Source organism: Oryzias latipes, chromosome 23 (genome assembly GCF_002234675.1).
Source record: "Oryzias latipes chromosome 23, ASM223467v1".
In the NCBI taxonomy this organism is placed as follows: Eukaryota; Metazoa; Chordata; class Actinopteri; order Beloniformes; family Adrianichthyidae; genus Oryzias; species Oryzias latipes.
In genome coordinates, this window is record NC_019881.2 from 4,612,777 (window position 1) to 4,630,398 (window position 17,622).

Here is a 17,622-nt window from a genome sequence, read left to right on the forward strand (position 1 = left end):
AGATTCAGTCTGTCTAGTGGGTCTAGATGACCCAACTCCCAATGTTAAAGTGCCTAGGATAGCTCAAAGGTTACGCAGGCGCCTCCACACCACCCAATGGAAGACCCAGAAAGTTGACCAAATTGATGGAAGGAGAGGGCGTGGTGGTTGATGTTTAAGTTTTGGATTGGCAAAGAGAGCGGGACGAGCCACCCGACAACGGAACAAACCACTTCTCCAGGAACACAGGGGTATTGAAGATGGACCAGAGATGTGACGAAGTGAATAAAAATGAATTGATGTTCTTGAGATTCATGGTAGCGTTTGTCAATAACCACACATTTTTTTTCGTTGAAATTAGCATAGTACGTAGTTTCATTTCTTTATTTTATTTTTCTTGTACATTATCTTTTTTTTAGTCCAAGAAAGGCTTTTGATTTGAAGCAATAAAAATATTAGAAGAAAATAAAGATGTTGGTGAAATTCTGTTTAATGAAGCAGCACCTTAAAGACCAAAAAGAAAACGTGGAGGACAGGAAAATGACAAAAGTAATCCTGTAACAGCCAAAACTTGGATCCATTTGTGACCTTGAAGTTCATAACAGATCTCCAATTATGTACACACACGTACACACACACACACAAACACACACATATCAGGATCTTCTATAAAACCTGACATTGTGTGACACACACACACAAACGCACACATATCAGGATCTTCTATAAAACCTGACATTTTTTCCCCAGTATGTGACATAAAATAGTGCCAAAACAAAGCAAATTTTGAGTCTAACCAAAAAAAAAAGCTTCTAACAACATTTTTAGTAATTACCACTTTAGAAGTGAATGTTATCAGGAAAAAAGGCTTTAAATCCTGTTAATCAAGAATCGATCTTTTAATTCACTTTCCCAGGACAAATCCTGATACATTTAGAGCTCTATGTGTCTGTACATGAACCATTTTCTGTGTATAGTTACATTACAACAATGTACTACAGAGGTATAATATGGGAGGGGTTAATAAGTGGCTAAACGCGTGATGAGCCAATCCAACAGGATTCATGTCTGGTTCTGCTTCCCACTTTGGGCGGGGCTACATTTCCAATCCCACAGTGCCCAGCGCCAGCAGCACCATCGACACCAGGCTGAGAGCGGGCGTCAGCGTGGATGCTGTACCTGCAGAAGGAGGAGCAGTTCACATCGGACTGGAATCCAAAGTATTTTAAGGAGCTGCATTGACGCTGGGCCTTACCCTTAATCCGAATCTTCCTGATTGGGCCATCCCCTCCTTCGTATCGGCCGTGCACCATCAACTCAAAGTCTCCAACCTGAGGCATGGGGAAGGCCATAAAGTGCCAACCGGTGATGTAGACCTTCCCGTAATAGTATCCTGTTTTCCTGAACATGACCTGTGAACAGAGAAGGTAGATTTCAAACTCACCTAGCCTAGCGTGTTTTAGACGTTTGTCTGAAGGTCATGTTACGCAGACACTAAGTACATTTTGCACATATTGCACGGATGAAATTTAGTCATACGCGAATATACGTAGAACAAGTCAGAAAAATTGTGTTCTTGACAGAAAATTTTCAAAGATGTATCCCGAATAATCCACATTAAAACCAGGGAAGTAGTACGGAGAACATGAACCGAGCATGATTACTGCTCTTTTTAGCTGCAATTCATTAGTGATTCGCGCGTCAATTACGTAATTTTAACGTGATATGGGCACCGTATACGAGATATAAAAGTTATAGATCGTATTACATGCGTGAAAAGTTTGTTACACATACATAGAACGGTCATGGAAAATCACAAATTGGTGTATGCATCTCGCAAAAATCATGCATAATTGCATAAGATTTACGTAATGATTGCATATGAACTTCGTAAAATACGCATAAACCGCTTAGTGCTCAACTAACCTAAAATTTTGAACAGCTGAAAACCGAATTCACGCAAAGACCAGTCGGGCGTAATGGACGGACATCTGCGCACATCGACGAACGCAAGAGACACCTATGAATTACGTATATCTCGCATGTATCACGAAAGACGTGGAAAATGCACAGATTGTACGTAGTTTCTGTGTGACACAGTCTTTAGTTACAAAGGTTCCTTCACTCACTTTGTAGTACAGCGGGAAGGAAATGTTACCAAACCAGTCGTACTGGATGTGGTCCCACCACACGTACAGCCACTTTCCTGTCCAGCTGACGTAGCGCCACATCCTGGGGGGTTCTGGGGGTGCTGTAGAGGAAGTGTTCATTGAGCCCGATTGGTTTAGATTTCATAAATAACTTGATTTCCCGCTCTGGGATTCTTCTTACGTGGTCGCTTTGTGAACATTTCGCAGTGCTCTCCGGGAGGCCCCAGGCCGGCCCCGTTGAAGGCCCGGACCTCAATGAGGTAGTGGGAGTCTGGCAGCATGTTCTCCAGCCTGGTCTGGTTGACGGTTGCTGGGACGAATATGCGATTGGCTCCTGGTTCTGGGTCGTCATACTTCCTCCAGTATTTCACCTAATAGGACAGAAAGTCTGTCAGCTGACGGACGAAATATTTCATGTATATGTTTTTGTGGCGTTTTTCTGATGATGGAGGACATAAAAAAGTCAAATATAGGCTTCAAAATTGTGTTTGAGTATTTCTTTATTCAAACCGTGAATCAGGAGCAGACAGAAAAATGCAGTTTGAAAAAATGTCCTAGAAAAGTTTTCAGATTTTTAAGATTTTCCCTAAAAACGGCATGATCACAATTAAAATACCACTGGGAATGCTTTTAAGATGATCAGATTGGGTCTTTAAGAACCTCATTTTGCTTCAAAATACACATTTTTTTATCTGATATTTCTTTTCTTTTTATATTTGAACGGTCAGATCTGTACCTGGTATCCTTCGACGTACTGCTGCAGGCCTGTTCCTGTGTCCACCACCGGGAGCCACCAAACCACCGCTTCAGTGGAGGACACCGGCCGCGCATAGATGTCTGTTGGGGACTCTGTTGGCACTGAAAACGAAGGGTACAATATCAAAAAGTACAATTAAGAGCAAACTTCAGAAGAATTGTGTCGACCTCACCATCTCTTGGGTAGTAGATGACTTTGGTGAGGCTGTAGGGTCCGTCTCCTTTCACATTAAAAGACTTTATCTTCACTTGGAACTCTCGCACCTGGAAGTCCTCCTCAGTGGGAAAGAAGTAGGTGTCTTTGTGAACGTATCTCCTCGTCTCCGGATCAGAGATGGTCTCGTACCACCAGTCATAAGCGTCGTGGGGCTTGAAAGCCACGATGTAACCAAATTTTTTGCCATAGAAAAACCATGGCTGCACGGGCTAAAAGAGGAAGGAGACACTTCTAAAAGCGAATCAACATACATTGGAATTAGGATTGGGAAACACCTACAGTCCATGTGATGATGATTTCGCCGTTTCTACCTCCATATCCAGCCACATCAGTGGGAGAAACCACAGGAGCTGTTGGGGAGAATGTTTCCTTTTATTTATAAAATCTGATGAAAAGTTCAAAACTGAAATATTTAAATGGTATTTTCTTACGGGCATCCCAAGTTTTGATCTTTAGTGAGGGGATACTGGCTTCTCCGGATCCATACTCGTTGGTCGCAACTATTCTGAACTGGTATTCCAGCCAGGGGTACAGGTCTGTCACCTCAGCCCTCTCCACAGTTCCATCCAGGAAGGTTGGAGCTGCAGAGAAAACATGGCAACCCTGTTCTCATTTGACTTCAACTTAAAGCCTTTTTGGTAAGAGCATGATTACTTTCTTGGACTCTGTCTGTGGAACGAGATTTCCCCCTGTTGGCTAAAAGCAGTACTCACAGGTGCTAGCATTTTTCCAGTCGTCTTCATTCAAAGCCCAGAAGTGCCTCGTCTGAATGGTGTAGTATAGAATGGGGCTATTATGCTCTGCACCTTTGGTCCACACCAACTTCACCCACGTGTCTCCGATCTCCTCCACCCGGATAACACCAGGAGGCCCGGGGACACCTGGAGATCAGGTAATTATGTGAATCTTTTAACAGTGTGACCCACTTGTTAGCCTGCTTTACTTTTCAGTTTATTTGAAGGAAAAACAAGAATAAAACCTTTACAGTGTTTTCCGAACTGATAAGGTGCACCACACTATAAGCCACATTAAGCAAGATAAAAGAGTCAAAGATAAGTCTGTCAGACTCTATTAACTGCGTTTAAAGTAACTGTAGTCTAGAACTTGTTTGTACACATTAGCCACATTAGAAGAATTTTACCATGTTAGTGTATTACATTTGTCGTGTCAGAAGCATTAGCCACGTTAGAATAATTGCTGCATTAAAAGCGTTAAGCATGTCAGAAGCGTTATTCGTGTTGGAAGAATTAACCCCGTTAGTCCTAACCCTAATCCTTAGGTATCAATAAAGCACATAACAAAGATGAATTACTTAAATTTCTATGTAAAAAATAGACATAACTATTTTGGAAATCAACATGGTAAATGCAGATCAGTTATATAAAATGTATGCAGATTGTGTTAATTATAAAACCCATGTATATGGTTAAAAAATATTACTAGATCAGTCAAATAGACATAACACTGTTTCAAAATCTTCCTAGCATAAATTGATCAAGTATCAAAAGTTAAAAATATGTGCAAATTATGTTTCATTAGGAAAAAACATGAATCAATTTTTGGAGCAGGTGAAGTTATGTAATTAGAAATCTATCTATTTAACATCACAACATTCACAATACCTGTGACTTCTGAACTTATTAGCAACACATAAGAACAGAGTGTTGCCGCCAAATCAAACGTTACTGTTGCTATGCTAACTCCCAACCTTGTTAGTAGCACGCAAAAAAAAAACAGTCTGACATCGCCACACACTAGGCATTTTACCGTATTCACCAAAACCCGCAACCAAACATTTTGACAGAGTGCCATGTGCCTTTCAAAATGGCTTCGACATCAGTTACACAACTAGAATTCATCCATACATAAGTCGCTCCGAATTATGAGGCGCCTCATAGTGTGGAAAATACGGTATTACAAAAACTCACCCACAACTTTGAGGTCAGCATATGCCTTGTCACTGTCAACCACCGTTTGGGCTGTACACGTGTAGCGCCCTTCATGCCAAATCTGGGCATTTTTTATTCGTAGGTCACCAGTCCCGTCTTGGTTCTGACCAGGAGAAGATAAAGCAATAAAATAAAAACATGGAGGAAAAAGAGTCATACGCACTCAAAGTGTTTCCTAAAGCTTAATGTTTCCTCCAAATGTCCTCCTACCATTACTCGTTCATAATGTTGCCACTCAGAATCAAAGTCAATGACGCGGAAGTCCACCGCCCAGACGAATGTGATGTCCAGCATGGGGTCATGGGAAGCACTGCACCTGAGGATGACCTCATCTCCCACCTTCACCTCACTGTCTTCAGGTGCTACTGTGATGCTGGTGGCCTCTAAAGAGAGAATGTAGATTAAAAGAAAGAAACTAATTTCGTCCCCATCATTTAATATTAGGATTGTTCAGTTTAAGTAGTGCTTCTTTTATTCAAAAACTGTCCTGGTAGACATTTAAATGTTTTTTTCTCAAAGCTAAACACATTTTTGATGATAAATGCTTCCTCCACCTCGCTTTGTCATGGACTGGCCCTTAACCACCATCAGCGTCTATGCTCCGGAGTTTGAAGTGTACATTTATGGTATCAGACCAAACTAACCCCCAAAAATCATGGACTTATTTCATGCAAATCTTTTTGTATCGCTGATATATCTTTACTCCCATTCCTAAGATCTCAACTTAATGAAATTTAACCTATTCTAAATTAAACCAAATCCTGGCTTTCCTGATCCCCTTCTGCTTCAAAGCAGCTTAAGCGGAAGCATTTTTGGAGTGTACAGACGTACACAGACCTGTGATGGTGAGATAACCAGAGTTGTTGGCCTTCCCTCTGTCATTCTCAGCGAAGCAGGTGTACAAACCCTCGTCGTTTTTGGTGGCGTTGCGGATCTCCAAAGTGCCGTCGGTCATGACAGAAATTCTTCAGAACAAAACAAAACAAAGAAAAAAAGAACAGTATGTTTTAGACTTATTGGTGTATATCTGAAGTGTGAGAAAACCGTCCGTACTGACCTTGTACTGTTAAAGAGGAGCTCCTCCCCTTTCTTCCAGATGAAGCGGGGTCGCGGGGCCGCCCTGGGTTTGCACTCGATCAGCACTCGCCCGTCTTTAGCTCCAAGCAGCTGCTTCTTCACCGGATTGAACTCAAAAGTTGGCGCACAGGCTGATGGGAAGGGTTTACAAAGAATGGTATTAAAGCTACACTTACACCAAGCATGTGACGCGCGTTCAAGAAAGCACTAATTCGTGAATATGCTTTCAGCATGTGGTGTTTAAACTGGACAAGCTGGAGGGGACTTTTTCCTCTTTTTCTACTGTTTACTAGCGCATGTCCACCACCTACAGTTGAAGGAGGCTTGGTACAAAATGTCGAAGTGGTGCAAATCTCATTAATCTTTCTCGTGGCTTTTTCTCACAAAACTCCATTCTGATATTTGAAAGCCGTGGTGTCATATAATTCTGTCCTGGCACAAACTGCAAAGGATCGCCATGCAAACTAACTAAATCCAAATCCCTGATTGGTCAAAGTTCGACCTGGTTTAACTTTCAATGTGCGTTCAATGCCCGCGCATTTTTCACTTGAACTTGTTGAGTTTTGAACACGGAAGGTGTCTCTGTGTGTTTATATAGACTATTGATTGAAAGTGGTCGGTTGAACGCGACTTGCCGAGGGCAGTGTGACCGGTGGACCAACATCATATTGAACTCTATGGGTTAAGAATGGGATGGTACTTCAGTTCACATGTGAGGCAAGGCAGGTGAGCCAATACTTCAACCCTATGGTGTTTTTTCAGGAGAGCTCACCAATGACACGCAGTTCGGCGTTGGCGTATTTGATGCCCCAGAAGTTCTCAGCGATGCACTGGTACATGCCGGAGTCGTCAAAGGTGAGACTGGAGAACTTGAGCTCACCTTTACCATACTTAAATATACACATGGACATCATTAGAAAAAAAGGAAATTGAAATCTACCACAGCTCAGCTAATGCGTCTGTCCTTTGTTTTTTTTTTTGTTTTTTTACCATGTATCCATCTTTGTACCAGCGGATGAAAGGGAATGGTTTCCCTGATGCCACACATCGCATCGTGTGCTCCGACCCGATGTCCACCTGGGTATTGTTGATAGTCTCAGCCCACTCCGGAGCCGCTGAGAAAAACACACAAAGTGTCACGGTGCGCCTGGCTCCAGAGATTTAAAGCATCCGGACACTTACACTCCACGTAGAGCCAGGCCTTGTGCCAGTCCTTCCCTTTGGTGTTGATTGCCTCACACTCATACCCCCCTACATCTTCATACTGCACGTTGTACAGGTGAAGTACGGCTCCAGATTCACTGATTTCATGGTTTGCCGGGAGATCCGTCGAATCGACTTTCCTCCAAACGATGTGGGGGATTGGACTGAAGGGATAAATGAGAATTTAACAAAACGAACAAACTTTAGAATTTTGAAATTATACAAAAAAATTACTCGATTTCATCCAACAGTGTTTATAGCATGATTAATTGAACTAAGCGAAATAAGAAAGAGGGGACTACAGACACACTATAACTGTTGTACTGCTTCTTGGGAATGAGTCTTGAACCAATGGAAAGCCTGGTTTATGTACCTCTTAAAATGTTTCTTAAGCCCTATTCACAACCGTCCTTACAGGTGGTTACGGACTGTATGCGGGTGAAAAATGGGCAAACTTGTACACAGGCAGATCGCACAAAATATTAGGGGCCTTAGAACACTCAGTAAACCCTTAAGCAACGTTCACACTGCCCTTGTTCAAGCCACCACCTTCAATGAAAAGTCTATGTGCATGCGCTGACATGCATGTTTTGGGTTTTAAAACTCCTGCACTTGGGAACATGCATTAACGCGCCTTTATATTGACTTTTCATTGCATATGGCTGGTGACCTTGCGTTGCCAAGGGCGGTGTGTGACACAACTAACACACGTATTAGGCATGTCAAACCACCAATATGTACATTTTGTAAATATTGCACGCCTAAAAATATTGTCATACACAAATCTACGTGGAAAAAGTGAGAAAAGTTATGGTCTTCATGTGAAATTTTCACAGATGTATCATGAATGAACCACGTGAAAACCATGAACAGTGGCACATCTGTCACACCAAACTGAAACTTTAGAAAGCAAAATCAAAGATGGGAAAAAGCAAGATTTGAGACAAAGCATCTGAAAACATTCGAGTTGCAAACGTAAAAATGTGTTTTGAAGTACATTTGATATGTTTTTATTTGCAACTTTGAAAGTTTTGTTTTTTTCACTGAACATTTTGTATGCAATTAAGGAAATTTTGATCTCAAAACTGTGACTTTTGTTTGCCATGTGGTGGTACAAATATCATTTCATATTTAAAAGGCAGATAAAGGTATTTTCAAGATTTATTGGTTGGCGCCAGTGTTCGGCAGTGGAGCCAGTGGGTGAGTCGGACTGTGACTGTAAAGCACTTTGAGCCTTTAACCCTTGTGCTATCTTAGATGACCCCACCCTTACATTGACGTGTTCTCCCTACCATGACAAAGGTGGATAAAGGTGGAAAGATTTCATGTAATCAATGGACACCAGTGAAGATCACAAATCATTGAAGATAAAAGTTTCAGCGCACTGTCTAGTGGGTCTAGATGACCCAACTCCCAATGTTAAAGTGCCTACGATAGCACAAGGGTTAAGGAAGATAGAAAGCGCTATACAAGTACACACCATTTCTATGGTCAATTGATGTTAGTTTAGACATGGAGAAAAAATCCCAGAGCTCTTACTTTCCAAGAGCAAAGCACTCAAGTGTGATGTTGGAGGCCAGCATGGCGGTAGTGTCGCCAAACTTGACATTGATGTCTGCTGGGTATTTTCTCTCCTCACCTGAGGAGGTCAAAGGGAGAAGAAGCTGCTGATGGAAGACCAGAGGAAATGTGGATGATGTCATAAAAAGGCGAGGACTGACCGTCATCTGGGGGTAAGGGGATGAGAGTGGTGAACTTTGAGTACACACTCTTTCCAATGATGGGACTGGAGACGAAGCAGGAGTAATTTCCGGCATCCTGAGCTTCCACCTTGGAAATGTACAAGTTCCCCGTTTTCTGGGAGACAAAGCGGCGGCGGTCCGTATGCAGGAACACGGGGAACTCGTTGTAAATCCATCGGTAGGTCACCTCCTCTGCAATGGAGATAGACTTTTACATTTAAAAAAAATCTATCTTAAAATGCTTTCATAGCAATCAAATAAAATATCAAAAGTTTAGATATTCTTTTTAAACTGGATCTTTTTTTCTGTAAACATACCAGGCCAGGCTTTTGGGGGGACACACAGGAGGACCACCCCCTGTCCCTCCTTCACACTGACTGGCTCCCTTTCTTCATCAGGAAACTCCTCCACAACTGCACCAATCAAGAAGGAACAGTAAAAGACCAAAAGGCAGGTCTGGATTTCTGTTCACACTACATGCTAAGTTACAGTCTGAGGGTTTTGACTTTTATTAGACAGGAAATGCAAAGAAAAATGTTGCTTTCAGACAGTAGATTATCAATAAAATGTAGAGTATGTATTTCTCAGAAAAATGGTTGTGATTGCACACTGATAACAATAAAAACAATTGGTGATCTGTCACCTGATCCAGATTTTTAGAGTTTGTCTGATGTTTGTCTGTAAAACTGGTCCAGGGGTTAGAAAAGATGACTCAGATCGACTTGGGCTAATCACTGCTTACTGACATGCGTTTTGCAAAAAAAAAAAGAAAAAAAAGAATTAATTTCATTTTACAAGTGGCTGAAATGAGCTTCCTCCGTAGGGTGGCTGGGCGCTCCCTCAGAGATAGGGTGAGAAGCTCGGCCACCCACGGGGAGCTCGGAGTAGAACCGCTTCTCCTCCACATCGAAAGGAGCCAGCTGGGGTGGCTCGGGCATCTAGTCCGGATGCCCCCTGGACGCCTCCCTGGAGAGGTGTTCCGGGCATGTCCCACTGGGCGGAGGCCCCGGGGAAGGCCCAGGACACGCTGGAGAGACTACGTCTCTCGGCTGGCCTGGGAACGCCTCGGGGTCCCCCCAGAGGAGCTGGAGGAAGTGGCTGGGGTGAGGGAAGTCTGGGCATCTCTGCTCAGTCTGCTGCCTCCGCGACCCGGTCCCGGATAAGCGGAGGAAGATGGATGGATGGATGGATGGATGGATAATTTAATTTTGTTGTAATTGGAAGTGAACCATTTTCTACGGGTTATGTCACACCCACTCAGTCCAGTTCTCATATACATTTATTGTCTGTAATGGACTCACATCCAAACTTGACTCTGGCCTCTTTGCTGATGACGGTGCCGTAGATGTTCTTGGCCACGCACACGTACGTCCCGGCGTGTTTCTTCTGGATGGGGTTGGTGATAACCAGGTTCCCCCCAACCAGACTGTAATGCTCGTCTGGCTGCTCCATTAGCTTGATCTCCCAGTTATCGCGACGCCACCTTGTGTTGGAGAAATGCAAACGAGGCAGCCATGATAACAAGTCCTCCGGTGCTCAAGACTTTCTGTCGCTCACCTGTAGGAAGCCGGCGGGTTGGCACGTGCCCGGCAGTTCATGGAAATCCTCTTATCTGGTGAGTCCTCAGTGTAGACCACATCCACCGGCTCCTCTTCAAATATGGGCCCGTAGCCAGTGGCTTCCTCTGGTAAAATGATGAATGATCTAAATTTGTCTCATTTCTCAAAAAGAGGGACCACCAATCTAGTCTGTCGGTCCAGGGACACTGTCCCCAACTGACACTATGTCGGTGTGTCCCCCCCAGACAACACTACTACCTCAAGAGACGTGTAGTACTGAGGGTGGACCTCATTCCCCCCTGGGACCTTGCCACTTCCGAATGGAATTTTTTCGGGAATCCCATGGGTCACGGGATTTTTCGAGGGATAAGGGTCGTATTTTGCATTAATCACGGGATGGGACGGGACCGAGAACCAACCAATAAAATGACAATAAAAAAGTGAAAGCGTAGCTTTTTTGTCATTTTCTGATGATATGAATCAAATATAACTCAATTGGAAAAAATAACTACACTACCCAGAGTTCTTTACTCTTACTGTTATACAGTAGTGCTAACCATTGAGCTATGGTGTTAGAAAATGTAGAAACAGGGATTCCCCAGCTCCTTTGAAACAAGATGGGATCAGATAGAATTACATTTGATGTTTTACGAAATGACTAAATAAAGACAAAATTATAAGGAAGCGGGATCTTTCTGAACGAGAGTGGGACGAAACAGGAGTAAAAAAATCCACTCCGAGGAGTTTTTAGACCACCTCTGTGATTTTAGACCCACAGGAGATGTCTACATGGGATTGAAGACATCCTCAAAGTTGGATGGAATACTTCCACAACATCCTCAGTGGAGGTCAGCAGATCGCCACCTGCACTGTACTGTGTTAAGGCTAAGGCCTTGTCACACAGCCACTACGTACATTTTGCGCATATTGCAAGGATGAAAATTAGTCGTACGTGAATATGCATGGAAAAAGTAAGAAAAGTTGTGGTCTTGAATGAACCATGTTAAAACCCCAGAAGAAGTATGAATAAACTACACAAAGAACATGTAAATTAACGTATAACATGAACCGTTCGTGATTATTGCACTAATGTTATGCAATTCATTAGTGACTTGTGCATCAATTATGAAATTTTAACGTTATATGTGTGCTGCATACTTGACATAAAAGTTATACATCTGTGGTACATGCGTGAAAAGTATGTTAGACATACGTGGAACGGTCATAGGAAGCAACACATCTTTGTGTGCATCTCGCAAAAATACCGGACAATTGCTTACGATTTACATAATAGTTGTGTTTAACCCTTGTGCTATCCTAGGCACTTTAACATTGGGAGTTGGGTCATCTAAACCCACTAGACAGTGCTCTGAACCTTTTTTCTTCAATGATTTGTGATCTTCACTGGTGTCCATGGATTACATGAAATCTTTCCACCTTTATCCACCTTTGTCATGGTAGGGAGAACACGTCAATATGAGGGTGGGGTCATCTAAGATAGCACAAGGGATAAACTATGTAAAATATGCGTAAATTGCATGATTCTCAACCGACCAACAATTTCGAACAGCTGAAAAACCGAATTCACATAAAGACCCGTCCTCTTGACGGACATCTGCACACATCAACGGAAGCAAGAAACACTGAGGAATTATCATCCATGTATCACGAAAGACTAAAATGTGTTCAAAATGTACATAGTGGCTGTATGTTATGGCCTTAAGCAGAAAGCCTACCCAAACTCCTCCCAGTTTGAGTTTTTACCTCTGCATTCTTCAGACCACTCACCTCCAAAAATCCTGGGTTCATTAAACAAGACCCCCACTGAAAAGGGAAAAAAAGAAGCATCCTCATGTCACAACTGGCGGATCACAACAGCCTTTTCTGTTTAGAGACATCGGTTGGAGCTCACCTGCAGCAGGAACAGAGGAGGAGGCGAGCAGCAGCAGAAAAGCAGGGAAAGTCATGACAGCACGTTGAGTTTAGACGCAGGAATGCAGGACCAAGAGGCTGATGGAGACGGCATGAACTGGGCAGAAAAACACACCTGTTCAAATGGAACGGTCATATATGAACACACTAACGTGTACCTGAGTGCAGACGAGGGATTTAGCTGTGCGTATCAATAATTCAGGAAGAGGGTGACTCAGCAGAAAGCTGCAGGCTGAGCAGGTCTTGGCTCTGCAGCGCCGTCTCCTGCTGCGTCCTTGCACATGCTTACCCAGCACCCCTGCAGGATGACATGGCAGTGCAGCCGTGCGGAGCTGCAGCAGCCGAGTCCCAGACACAAAGGATGCGGGAAGAACAGAGCCAGAAAAGGGGGACCGAGTGAGATTTCAAAATAAAACTACAACATGACAGACGCCACAAACACAGGAAGGAATCCCTGCATTCATGGTTGACGTAACACGAGATACTAGACCATAAAATATCTCTCAGATTAGAATTTATTCTGCACAGATTTCTCAAGATTATAGATCTTGTGTCTGCAACGGTGGGTCTACAAAATTTATTTTGGGGGCAAAAGACTTTGGAAGGGGGACAAATTAGAACAGGAGGGTGGGACTCCAAATGACAAGATCAAAAAGAAATATTAATATTAAAACAACAGTTCTTTCAGCTGAGGGACTATTCAAAAATATTATGTTTAACATTAGTTTTATTATTTTTCCAATAATTAAAGAAGCTTGTATTGATCACGACTTAATCTTTATCAATAGTGACTCAAAATGGGGGGGGGGGGGGGGGGGCAAGGCTTTTTGACCTTAACAAATTTGATATTTTTCTAAATACAGCAAATAGTAATTTGCAGAAGTGAGTTATTCTCACGCTTTACTCAATCTACGTGAACAACATAGCTCGCTTTAGAGGAAACCACCTCTATGCTGATGACACAGTCTTCTGTCCCCAGACATGTGGGGGGAAAAAGTTGCAACGTAGTTTCCATGAAATACAACTCGCTCTCTCTTGACTTCATCTCAACCCAGATGTTTCCGAGAACACAATCATGTGGTTTGGCGAGAAGGGACACGTTCCTTCAAATCCTCCCAATATCTCCACTCTTGATGGGACTCCTTCAAATCAAGTCACAGAGTAAACATATCCTGGAATCTGGCTAGGCAATACTTGTTCTTTTTCAGTCTACATTCACCATTTGCAGTCAATGCTTAATTCAAAATGAAGCTTTCTCTATAGAATGTGTTCCTCTCTCACTTTCTCTGTAAAAAAAACATTGGTGCACATGACCATCCTTCCCTCGTTTGATCATTTTCAGATCAGATAATAAGCATTTGCTGAAAAACTTTGCCATTCTGCCATTCAATTTTTTAACAAATGCTCCCTTCTGTAGCCTCTACTCTTTACTAAATTGGACTTCCTTATTCACTCGACGTAATATTTCACTGGTTGCTGTTAATTTACTCTCCTTAGCCTCCTTGGGTTCTTTATCCTTTCACTCTGCAGCACAAAAAACCCTTTAATTTCAAAGAAAGGAATCAAAATGATCATTTTAAGGAAAAATGTTGCATCATTTATGATTCTTATGATTTTTTCATTATTTTAACTAACTGTATCGTTTGTGTTATTGCAGTTTTATTCCATTTTTTTTTCTTATCGCTTCTCTTTCTCAAAAGGTCTTTTGCGGGCCACTGTTGAAAATAAAATTTTTTTTCCTTAATCTGTCTCGCATGGATAAATAAATGCCCATAGATAAATGCAAATAAACAAATGAATGTAAATAAATAAATAAAACAAAGTAAAAGTTTTCAAAACGACCTAAATAAAATTCCTGCCATTTTGAAATGGGCAGGAATAGTCCTTATACTCCCCCTAGTGGAATAAAGATGAACTACAAGGCAGAAAACGTGGACCAAGTTAATTATCATGGGTTTTTAGGGAAGTTTGGATCATGCTAATGATTAAGGGGTCGAAATGTGTTTATTAAATATGATGCTAATGGTTATATGGGGTTAAGACAGAATCAGACCTAAACATGACAAAACTCAAACTCTAAAACCAAGAACTTCAACACAAGACCTTCAGAATAAAAGCCTTTGTCATCAACAGACCTGTCAGAAAAATGACTGTCATGTGACTATAGGAACAAAGAACTGATGCTTTAAAAAGCAGCCCGATTCTCCCAAACAATCAGATAACTCCATCCACCACCCTTCCTGACAAAATAAGAGCAAAATATTTCCAGCTCCATGCACACGCAGAAGCTGCAGCTGCTCCACAGCCATCCTGATGACTCAACAAAAACACCACCGCAGCATTTGCTTAACATCAGCCCGCCACAGTCCTCCATACATACAGCCTTCTTGTGGATTAAATGTGTTTTTCTTGGATTTCCACAGCAATAATCCCCCCACGGCAGATCCTCTTTGGACAGACCAGAGAAATGTAGGTCAGATTAAGCCCAGCTGTGTGTCCAGATGAACAATCCCAAACAATGATGACCCCCCCCCCCCCACACACACACACACACACACACGTTTTAACAAGATATAAAAGAATCTGAAAAGTCTGAATCAGATTTTTGACTTAATTTTCTTAGCTAAAAAAACATGCATACAAAACTAAGTTAAATGCTCTAATCATCGTGATTAGGGTGCAGAGTTGTGTCGTTACAGGCCTACCAAGGGAGGGGCCAGTAAGTGGAGCATCCGTTGCCATGGCGCCTCCAGCAGTGGACACCTTCACCTCTCTTCTCCTCTCCTCCCTGTTTGCCACTTTTTGTTGTTTGACGTCTTTCGGTGCGTCCTTGAGCCAAAGTAACGCAGGCGTTTCCGTTTGCGCACCGCCGTCTGCGCGCTCCGACTTCACTGCGCAGTCCCTGACATCACACTCCGCACCGACCGAGCGGCACCGGGGATCCCCGGTTCTGCATTGCGGTACTCCACTTCACACACACACCCGCCCCCCACCCACCCAAAAAGAAAAAAAAGAAAATCCCAACTCGCCTGAGATGCCCTTACCTTTAGGATGAGAAGTTGGTAGGAACGCCGTCATTTATGGACCGAAGCCGCATCACACCCACCCCAACACTTCCACACGCAAACAGCACAGAAGTGGACCGTCCCAACATGAACTTTATTTATTTACAAATTTTTCTAATTGGATGGAGGGCGGAGATGCGCACGACGGGGCGGCGTGCACGAGCCGGGGACTGGTGCTTGTGTGCGGGAGGGAGGGATGCAGGCATCACGCCGCTGCGCATCTCGGGAGGAGAGAGAGAGAGAGGGGGGGTTGGATTAAAAAATCCCACCATCAGAGCAGAATAATACGGGAAAAAAAAACACACAAAGCCTCATTTTTATACTGAAGAGGAGTTCCTCAGAGGTAAATTACAAATAAAGGCAAATAAAACCCAGGCAGACTGAAGGAAACCTAAAATATCTACAACCGCGTGCTCTGCATCATAAATGACCTTCACTCTCATCTATTATTTATGTTTATTTCAAAGTTAAAGCCTCATACATGTGTGCAGAATACAGCCAAAGTTTCTGTTCGAATTTAAATTCAACTTGATTGATCTGGCACTTTTCCTGCTGCAGAAAACCTCAAAGTGCTTTACAAAAATCAATAAATGAAATCATTGTTAAAATAGAAGAGTTTTTTTCTTATACCTCCACAGTGGATTTTTTTTAGGTCTATTTGTTGAAGAGATTTTTCTTTTATGTTTTGTTCAGATATAGTTGATTAACAAAAGCATTTAGAGAGGAAAAATGTTTGCCTTTGCCAGAGAAAAACCCTTTCTGTGACGTGTCTTCACTGTGAGATGTCTTCACTGTGACACATGGAACCATCCTGACGATCACTTCATCCATCACCCAACTTAAATTCTTTACTTTTATCTTCTTTAAAACTCCTTCCGTATAATGAATAGTCCTTTTTTTTTACTTTCTAGAAGCACTGCTGTGAATTTTTCAAGAGTAGTCAGTCTTTTGCTGAACTAGCGGAGTTTGAAATAATAATAGCTGTCAAATGTTTAGACACTTTACAAAAAAATATGACAGGTGTATTTTACTTACCGTGTTTTTGAGAGTAAAGTAAAGTTTTGTTGTTTTATTTTTTTTATTTATTTATTATTTTTTTTTGCAGTTTGGTCCAGGGTGCTATTTATATTTATTCGACTCATATGTGACTTTAAAAAAAAAATCATTAATTTCCCACTAACAACCACTAAAGGGCACTGTAAATGCAAGTATCAGCATTTGTTACTGATAGCAACAGAAGAAGTAGGCCGTCCAAAACAAAAATGGAGGAGAATCTGATCATTTTCCTCCTGAAATGTATGATATTTTTCCTTGTTGATTTCTTCTTTTTCTAATGAAAAAACAGGTCCGGATGACCTTGATATAAAAAAAACAAAGTTAAATGGAGCTAACCTGGATGAATGAGACATTATTCTTCTTTTGTTCCTTCTTCAGATTAATGCAGGACAGCAAGTCATCAAACAGGCTTACAAAAACGGAAGTACCGCTGAAAGCGCCATCATCAGGCACTGGCTCTTACAATCTAAGGTAAGGTTCGCCATGAAAAAGAAAAGACGGAATGATTTGGTGAACCCGAACATTGTGCTAATGAAGAGTTTTTCCAAGTAAATAAACCTGATCTCTGATCGTCATTTGTGTCTCCTGAGTATTAGAAATCAGATGTACAGTGGATGCTTCCATGTAGTGATGAGGCTAAAAACCTTTGAAAGTAGCTCCTCCTACACTCAGAGGGAACATCTAGTCTACGATCACATTTTAGGACAAGCGTCGAATTTGACGTGCATTAAAAGTAGCAGCGGACGCAAATTTGACCCATGTCAAAAAAGAAGCAACCGACAAAAACCTTTTGCACGAATCGCATTTCACATGAACGCAGGATTACGATGGACTTGGCAGAACTGTTTAGAAGCGTCACACTTTTCTCCCAAAAGTGCGACTCACTCTCCAGCGTGACTTACAAATGCTTTTTTCTACTTAATTATGCTTTTTTTTT

The 17,622-nt window shown here is 42.2% G+C and overlaps 1 protein-coding gene across 3 annotated transcripts; it reads right to left on the bottom strand.

The window, feature by feature from the left end:
• Positions 1–336: 336 nt before the first annotated feature.
• Positions 337–15,809, bottom strand: LOC101166021 (contactin-1). Of its 3 annotated transcripts, none has more exons than XM_011490892.3 (24): positions 15,609–15,809; positions 12,545–12,661; positions 12,421–12,456; positions 10,631–10,757; positions 10,375–10,556; positions 9,391–9,486; positions 9,053–9,265; positions 8,871–8,970; positions 7,311–7,495; positions 7,119–7,243; positions 6,901–7,018; positions 6,109–6,259; positions 5,889–6,016; positions 5,262–5,434; positions 5,031–5,154; positions 3,816–3,983; positions 3,534–3,683; positions 3,382–3,452; positions 3,059–3,311; positions 2,866–2,987; positions 2,311–2,500; positions 2,109–2,230; positions 1,235–1,391; positions 337–1,158 (listed from the first exon to the last, which is right to left on the bottom strand). In XM_011490892.3, exons 2-24 carry the CDS (start codon positions 12,597–12,599, stop codon positions 1,076–1,078), a joined length of 3,129 nt encoding a protein of 1,042 aa, XP_011489194.2. In that variant the 5' UTR covers positions 12,600–12,661; positions 15,609–15,809; the 3' UTR covers positions 337–1,075. The 3 variants fall into 3 exon arrangements, with proteins under 3 accessions (XP_011489194.2, XP_011489195.2, XP_011489196.2); XM_011490893.3 differs by lacking the exon at positions 15,609–15,809 and adding an exon at positions 15,270–15,515; XM_011490894.3 differs by lacking the exon at positions 15,609–15,809 and adding an exon at positions 12,723–12,896.
• Positions 15,810–17,622: the final 1,813 nt, after the last annotated feature.